This window comes from Mustela nigripes, chromosome 12, assembly GCF_022355385.1.
Source record: "Mustela nigripes isolate SB6536 chromosome 12, MUSNIG.SB6536, whole genome shotgun sequence".
Classification (NCBI taxonomy): Eukaryota; Metazoa; Chordata; class Mammalia; order Carnivora; family Mustelidae; genus Mustela; species Mustela nigripes.
Window position 1 is genome coordinate 157096766 of NC_081568.1, and position 9513 is coordinate 157106278.

General features: G+C 38.3%; 1 protein-coding gene across 1 annotated transcript; it reads right to left on the bottom strand.

The window, feature by feature from the left end:
• Positions 1-4005: 4005 nt before the first annotated feature.
• Positions 4006-4974, bottom strand: LOC132027683 (olfactory receptor 6S1-like). Its single transcript, XM_059416441.1, has one exon. The coding sequence runs from the start codon at positions 4972-4974 to the stop codon at positions 4006-4008; it is 969 nt and encodes a 322-aa protein (XP_059272424.1).
• Positions 4975-9513: the final 4539 nt, after the last annotated feature.

The window sequence follows — 9513 nt, forward strand, 5'->3', positions numbered from 1 at the left end:
TTTTTTTTTTTTTTTCACACTTTTGTTCTCTGGCGGTTTTTATGCTTGTTCACTTTTTTTTTCTCTCACTTTAACCGCTTTTGATGGTTTTTGTAATTTTAGAAGATAACAAACTGAACCCTGATCTCCCTCCCTCTCAGAGAGAAGCCTGAGTCTTGCTGCAGGACCTAAATAAGTTCCCCCTTGGCCTCTGGCAGAGCAGGTTCCAAGTCGCGGTCCCTGGGGACGCAGGATCTTTTGCTTGTACCCAAAGCCAAGGCAATGGCCGCTGTCTGGGCAGCTCTAGACCGCCAGAAAGTTTCCAAGCAGCAATCGCACAGTGAGATTTTCCCGCTGGCCCGGGCTGGGAGTGCCTGGTCTTTCTGGGTTGAATAGCGCCCGGCTTGTGCGCACCAATTTTAGGGGAGGCTGAGGTTCACGTGTGGGTCTCAGGCTCTGAGAACGGGGCGCAGGTCCTAGAGCACCAGGCTGGGCCTTAATGCACCTCTCTGGGGGGAGAGTTTGGTGCAGGCTCTGAAACAATGGCACATATCAAAGGGCACCAGCTGGGCCTTTATACCTCTCTCAGGGCAGTATCTCAGGCTCTATAGCAGGGCTCTCACATTCCACTGCTGGCGTGGCTCCCATCCCCTCACAGGAAATGGACCCCAAGCGTTCTCAGGAGTGCTGGCGGCTTTGGGACCAAGAGCTGGTTTCTCCGGGCACTCTCTCTGCCTCAGCACCAGGGGAGGCTGTCCTAGGACCAGGGACTTAAGCCCCTGTCCCTAGCTGTCCCAATTCCCACAATCCTCCCCCCCCCCCCCCCCGCGATCCTTTGCTATTTTGGAGTGCTTTCAACCAGTCTCCAAGTTAATGCTGGTCCCCAGATGCAGGGCACTCTCGCACGTATGGGAGTATTACTTTCCAACTGGTCGCCTCTCGTGGCTCCCTCCCCCTTTTGTTTATCTTCCAATATCAGTCCCCACTCAGCTTTACCTTCCCACTGGCATCTTCTCCCTCTGTAGAGATCCAGACGTGTGTAATTCTGATCTCAGGCTGATTTCATGGGTGATCAGAGTTCTTTGGTAGGTAATCAGCTCACTTTGGGGTACAAGTTGAAAAGGCGCCTCCTCCTACTTCCCCGCCATCTTGGGGCTCCTCCTTAAATTTCATTTTTATTTTTTTATTGACATATAATGTATTATTAGCCCCAGGGTACATGTCTGTGATTCACCAGGTTTACAAACTTCACAGCACTCTCCATAGCACATAGCCTCCCCAATGTGCATAACAGAACCACCCTCTCCCTCCCCACCCCCACCCCAGGTCACTCTCATTTTGTTTTATGTGATTAAGAGTCTCTTATGGTTTGTCTCCCTCCTTATCCCATCTTATTTCATTTATTCTTTTCCTACCCCCCAAACCCCCTATGTTGCCTCTCCACTTCCTCATATCAGGGAGAATATATGATAGTTGTCTTTCTCAGATTGTCTTATTTCGGTAAGCATAATACCCTCTAGTTCCATCCTCATCATCACAAATGGCAAGATTACATTTCTTTTGATGGCTCCATAGCATTCCATTGTGTATGTATGTATATATACATATATGTATATATACATATATATATACCACATCATATATATATATATATATATATATATATATATATATATATATATATACACACACACACCACATCTTCTTTATCCATTCATCTGTTGATGGACACCTAGGTTTTTCCATAGTTTGACTATTATGGACATTGCTGCTGTAAACATTCGGGTGCACATGCCCCTTCAGTCACCACATTTGTATCTTTAGGGTAAATACCCAGTAGTGCAATTGCTGGGTCATAGGGTAGGTCTTTTTTCAACTTTTTGAGGAACCTCCACGGTGTTTTCCAGAGTGGTTGCACCATCTTGCATTCCCACCAATGACGCAGGAGAGATCCCCTTTCTCCGCATCCTCTCCAGCATCTGTCATTTCCTGACTTGTTAATTTTAGCCATTCTGACTGGTGTGAGGTGGTATCTCATTGTGGTTTTGATTTGTATTTCCCTGATGCCCAGTGATGTGGAGCACTTTTTCATGTGTCTGTTGGCCATCTGGATGTCTTCTTTGGAGAAATGTCTGTTCATGTCCTCTGCCCATTTCTTGATTGGATTTTTTGTTCTTTGGGTGTTGAGTTTGATAAATTCTTTATGGATTTTGGACATTAGCCCTTTATCTGATATGTTGTTTTCAAATATCTTCTCCCATTCTGTCAGTTGTCTTTTGGCTTTGTTAACTGTTTCCTTTGTTGTGCAAAAGCTTTTGATCATGATGAAGTCGTGATAGTTCATTTTTGCTCTTGTGCAGGAATTCAGTAAAGTGTCAGGATATAAAATCAATGCACAGAAATCAGTTGCATTTCTTTACACCAACAATAAGACAGAAGAAAGAGAAATTAAGGAGTCAATCCCATATATGATTTCACCCAAAACCATAAGATACCTAGGAATAAACCTAACCAAAGAGGCACAAATTCTAACCCAGAAACCTATAAAGTACTCATGAAAGAAATTGGGGAATACACAAAGAAATGGAAAATTGTTCCATGCTCATGGATTGAAAGAAAAAAATATTGTGAAAATGTCTATGCTATTGAAAGCAAACTACACATTTAATGCCATCCCTTTCAAAATCCCATCCATCTTTTTTTTTTCAAAGAAATGGAACAAATAATCACAAAATTTATATGAAACCAGAAAAGACCTCAAGTAGCCAGAGGAATATTGAAAAAGAAAGCCATAGTTGGTGGCATCACAATTCCAGACGTCTAGCTCTATTACAAAGCTGTCATCATCAAGACAGTATGGTACTGGCACAAAAACAGACACATAGATCAATGAAACAGAATAGAGAGCCCAGAAATAGACCCTCAACTCTATGGTCAACTGGTCTTTGACAAAGCAGGAAGGAATGTACAGTGGAGTAAAGACAGTCTCTTCACCAAATGGTGTTGGGAAAATTGGGCAGCCACATGCAGAAAAATGAAACTGGACCATTTCCTTATACCACACATGAGACTCAGAATGGATGAAGGACCTCAATGTGAGAAATGAATCCATCAAAACCCTTGAGGAGAACACAGACAGCAACCTCTTTGTCCGCAGCTGCAGCAACTTCTTCCTAGGAATATTGACAAAGTCAAGGGAAGCAAGGGTAAAAACAAACAAACAAACAAAAAACAAACCTCTTATTATAAATTATTTTATGTCTGGGACACCTGGGTTTCTCAGTTTGTTAAGTGGCTGCCTTCAGCTCAGGTCACAACACCAGCATCCTGGGATCCAGTCCCACATTGGGCTCCTTGCTTCACAGGGAGCCTGCTTCTGCCTCTGCCTCTGCCTGCCACTCTGTCTGCCTGTGCTCGTTCTCTCTCTAACAAATAAGTCAATAACGTCTTCAAGAAATATGTCCAAAGTTCATTAGCTAAAGTAATTTCCTACTGTGTAATAAATCTAAGAGCATATCAAAGGCAGAAACACCTAATACTAGCTCTGTTTGAATTCAAATCACTAGATAGTAGTGTGTTTTTCAAAGACTTTATTTATTTTTGTCAATGGAAGAGGAAGAGACAGAGAAAGGGGGAGAGAGAGAGAGAGAGAGAGAGAGAGCAAGTTCACAAGCAGGGGGAGTGGATGTCAGAGGGAAAAAGGGTCCCTGCCTGAGCAAGGATCCAGATGTGGAAATTGATCCCAGGACCCTTGAATCATGACCTGAGCTGAAGGCAGACACTTAACTGACTGAGCCACCCAGGCACCCTTAGGATTTTATTTTTAAAACACTGGAGTTACAAAAACAAATGGAAACAATGATTACACATTTTCAGATCTATGTGCATTACTCTTCAGTAAACCTGGATATGGCTAAGAAGTTATCTATGTTCACCTGAATTTCTTCCTTTTGCCATAATAGTAACTTTTAGTTACATGATAAATTCATTTTTTCGCCATATGAAGACATCTTTGTTGCAGAGGTATTATTTTTCAGATCTTAAAGCTCTTGAATTTGTCATCATCCCTACACATTTTTTGAAGGCATCACTCAGGGATTCTCTGACTTTCTCATTTCGAAGGCTATAGATAAAAGGGTTCAGCATTGGCGTTACAATGGTGTTCAGCACTGTGGCAAATTTGTTGACATCCATCACATTTTCCTTTTTTGGGCGGACATAGATAAAGATGGAGCTTCCGTAATAAAGTGTCACTACAGTGATATGTGAAACACAGGTGGAGAAAGCTTTCTGTCGTCCCTGGGCAGAGGGAATTCTAAGGATAGTAACAATAATGTACAGATAAGACACTCCTGTCAGGAGCAAAGAGCCCAAAAGCAACACAGCAGAGGAGATAAAGTCAGCCACCTCAGCCAGAGAGATGTCTGCACACACCAGCTTTAGCACTGGGCCACTGTCACAAAAAAAGTGATTGATAATATTTGGCCCACAAAAGGGAAGAGGAGCAGTTAAGATCGATGGCACTAAAATTGACAATAATGCACCCACATAAGATCCTAGAAGTAAGAATATGCATGTCTGTTTATTCATGATGATGGCATACCTCAGTGGGTTGCAAATGGCAATATATCGGTCAAGAGACATGACGGCCAGGATGAAGAATTCTGTGGATCCCAGAAGGAAGTAGAAGAAAGACTGAGTAAGACATCCCACAAAGGATATTCTCTTTGTTAGGGAAAATGTGTTAGCTAGCATCTTAGGTACCACTGTGGAGGTGATGGCAACTTCAAGGAAAGAAAGATTGGCTACAAAGAAATACATGGGTGAATGCAGACGGTAGTCACCACACACCAAAAGGATGATCATGGTATTGCCAATCAGAGATGTTATGTACATGAGCAGGAAGGCAGAAAAAAGAAGAACTTCTATTTCTTTCTCATTCTGAAACCCCAGAAGAATAAACTCAGTGACTCTGGTCTTGTTTCTGTGATCCATAATGTTGCCACTTCCACCTGACATAATAAAAAAGATACGTTCAAGGTTCGTCTTTGCAACTCAACATTAGAAGTACCCTATCTGCAATTGCTGGGTATATATACACAATGGAATACTATGCAGCCATCAAAAGAAATGAAATCTTGCCATTTGCGACAACATGGATGGAACTAGAGCGTATCATGCTTAGCGAAATAAGTCAAGCAGAGAAAGACAACTATCATATGATCTCCCTGATATGAGGAAGTGGTGATGCAACATGGAGGCTTAAGTGGGTAGAAGAATAAATGAAACAAGATGGGATTGGGAGGGAGACAAACCATAAGTGACTCTTAATCTCACAAAACAAACTGAGGGTTGCCGGGGGGAGGGGGTTTGGGAGAAGGGGGTGGGATTATGGACATTGGGGAGGGTATGTGATTTGGTGAGTGCTGTGAAGTGTGTAAACCTGGTGATTCACAGACCTGTACCCCTGGGGATAAAAATATATGTTTATAAAAATAAAAAATTAAAAAAAAAAAAAAAAAAAAGAAGTACCCTATCTGGGCGCCTGGGTTGCTCAGTGGGTTAAGCCTCTGCCTTTGGCTCAGGTCATGATCTCAGGGTCCTGGGATTGAGTCCCACATCGGGCTCTCTGCTGGGCAGGGAGCCTGCTTCCTCCTCTCTTTCTCTTTGCCTGCCTCTCTGCCTACTTGTGATGTCTCTCTATCAAATAAATAAAATAAAAAATCTTAAAAAAAAAGAAGTACCCTATCTATAGCTATCAGTCATGTTTCTTTTTGTGGAGGAATGATAATGGAAAAAATTAAACAAATTACATTTTCCCCATATACAAATAAGTCCTAAGATGACCTATGGAAGACAGTACTACAGTAAGATTGTGAAAAGTGCTCTTTTGAAAGGCCAGTGAGGCTCCCCTCTGTGTATGAACTCTGAGACTAAAGTTAGCTCTGCATATGTGAACAGATGAGTAGTGTGCCCTTTGATATAGACATAAAACAGTGACCTTAATCCCTTCAGATGTAAAGGCATTCTTTCAGAGTGCTGGCAGAGTTGCAGTCAAGTCTAATTCTATATTAATATATGTGTACAAAAATAGCTTTTAGAAGCTATTTTATTTTCATTGGAAGAAAAAGTATTAAAAAGAACAACAAGAAAGACAACAACAACAAATATATACATGATCAGTAATAGGTTCATGACTCCTGAGTTACTGGTTCTAACGTCTGTTACAGTTAAATACAGGAAAAAAAAGTCAGTCTCGTGTAATCTCTATATAGAATCACATTTCATAGTGGATAAGATGTTTAGAGGTCATTTAAGAGAAAAAAATCAAAATATGACTTTATGACTGTGATTAAATTTATCTTGGAATTCAAACACAGAAAACACTAGGATAGAAGGAGAAAATAATTGATGATTTTGAATTTGACTAAGAGAAGCAGCAAAGCCTAATTTTGTACAGTTCATACTGCAAATCAAAACTAAAAAGGACAGAGGAAACCGCACCATTCATGGAGAGGAAATTGTTTTGTTGTTGTTTTAATTAATTAATTAATTTAGTTTGTTTGTTTTGTTAAAAGTTAGAATTAGGGAGTGACTTCAAATTTCAGATTACAAGAAACACAAAGTTCTTACTGATTGGTGTTGGAAATGCTAATTTAATTAGGAATGTCTACCGCTGCTCTTCAACAGATGTAATGGATGAATGTTGTAGAGATTAGCTAAAATTTATATCATTGAAGGGTCAAAGTTGGAAATAAGACAGAATCTTGTGTCTTTTAATTTAGGTTTGGTCATTTTTTTCTGACCTAAAATATTTATTTTTTCTTTTGATGACTTTTATTCTTATTTATTTACTTCACAATGAGGAAGCAAGTGAGAATTTATTCAGATAAATTTCTGAGTTTTGTGTATTATTCATTTTATGATAGAAGAGAAAAAATTGAATCAATGTTGGGAGTTTGCACTGTGATTCATTATAATGACTATTTCTAATATAATAACACAAATTATATAGTTTAGTTAGTAGGTAATAAATTTCTTAATGTGGTTATATATTATGAAGGGACACAGTTTACTTTCCTTTAATCACAGATGGGAAAGGAAATATTAATTGATTTAGTTGGAAAAAAAATAATTGTGGAGTAAGGTGTTTTATTTGTGAATCTTTCCTGTGATCTGCTAAATAATTGGTTTGATCAATGGATGCCTTGAGAACACTAGTAATATAAGATAAACACTAAAGACCCAAGTTAGGACAATAACAATCCTTTCAGTCAATTCCAAAATTTTACATAATGTTATCAGTAAGTGAGAAATGGAGGAGAAAGAAAGACCATCAGTTGAAAGAAGATAATATTGTCAATTCTTTGCTTACCTGCTGGAGGGTACCTCAGAATTTTTATGAACATGCAAGTGCATGGTTTCAGAGTATTCCTCCTTTATAACTGCATGGTTTGGGTGTCATTTATGATTAGAATCATTTCTATGGACTGAATTCTCCTGAAAGTCTCAGAATGTTAAGAAACAAGGCAGAGAAGTATATGACTATGGTTATAGGACACTGTATAAGGACTCTGTGTAGGAATGAATGAATCAATACTATGGTGTGCCAATAATCACATGTACAGATTATTGTAATATAAAAACAGGAGGGAAGGTTAAGTTCATTATTTCTGCTTCTCTAGGGACAGAGCTTCTTCTGAAACAACACTCCAGAGAATAATTTATGACAATTCTAATTAAAATAAGTTTCTCAAATTAGAAAAGAACTTGTAAACACAACTTCTATAGGAAATAGATTGAGCCTAAAAAATCAAAAAGAAATCAGTAAAGTCATTGCAGACACTATTGACAGGAACCAGTCCTTTAATTGCAATAAAATATCATGGTATATGTTTTCATCTTCATCTTCATCATCATCATCATCATCATCATCATCCTCTTCATCACCATAATCACCATATACATTTATTTAATACTCACTTTGTATTAGGGATTCTTCTAAAAAGTGCTGTTTTTTTTTAACTTTACAAAAACCATAGAAGATAGATCATTATTGATATCAGACTGATTATTGATTATCAAGCTGAACTGTGGTAACTACTTCAGATAGTTAGTAAATATATATATATATATATATATATATATATATATATATATGTAAGAAAATTATAAAATACAAATTTATCTAAAATACATTATTTTTTTTCAAAAAAGATATTACCAACACTTATTTTCTGTATGTACTTTGATTCACTGAGAAAATATATCTAATCCATGCCATCAGAGGCATATAAACTAGTCAAGAATGAAAGAAAACATACATAAGAAATAAAGTTGCATACTTTTATGTAGTAAATAAAAATATAATTGGGACATAAAAACAATTGAATGTATAGAAATGCAGCTGATTTCTGTGTATTGATTTATATCCTGACATTTTACTGAATTCCTGTGTGAGTTCTCTCAGTTTTGGAGTGGAGCCTTTTGAGTTTTCCACATAAAGTATCATTTCATCTGCAAAAGTGAGAGTTTGACTTCTTCTTTGCCAGTTCGGATAGCTTTTATATATGCCAAAGGCAAGAGAGAAGAAAGAGAAATTAAGGGGTCAATGTCATTTACTAATGCACCCAAAACCATAAGATACCTAGGAAAAACCTAACCAAAGAGGGAAAGATTATATACTCAGAATATTATGAAGTACTCATGAAAGAAATTGAGGAAGACACAAAGTAATGGAAAGACAATCCATGCTCATGGACTGGAAGAACAAATGTTGTAAAAATGTCTATGATACCAAAAGCAATCTACACATTTAATGCAATCCTTGTCAAAATACCATCCAATTTCTCAAAGAAAAGGAACAAATAATCACAAAATTTATGTGGAATTAGAAAAGACTATGAATAACCAGGAGAATGTTGAAAAAAGAAGCCAAAGTTGGTGGCATCACAATTCCAGACTTCAAGCTCTATTACAAAGCTGTAATCAACAAGACAGTATGGTACTGGCACAATAACAGACACATAAATTAATGGAACAGAATAGAGAGCCCAGAAATAGATCATCTACTGTAAGGTCAACTAGTCTTTGACAAAGCAGGAATTAATGTACTTTGGAAAAAAGACAATCTCTTCAACAAGTGGTCCTGGGAAAATTGGACAGGCACATGCATAAGAATAAAACTGGACCTTTTTTTCTTACATCACACACACACACACACACACACACACAAGTAGAGTCAAATGGATGAAAGTCTTCCATGTGTGACAGGATTCCATCAAATTCCTTGAGGAGATCACAGGCCACAACTCTTTGACCTCAGCCACAGCAAATTCTTCTGAGAGACATCAACAAAGGCAAGGGAAGCAAGGGCAAAAAATGAACTATTGGGACTTCATCAAGATCAAAAGATTTTTTTTTTCTGATGGAGGAATAATACTCCATAGTGTATATGGACCACATTTTCCTTATCCATTCATCCATTGAAGGGCATCTTGGCTCTTTCCATAGTTTGGTGATACCCAACTTTTG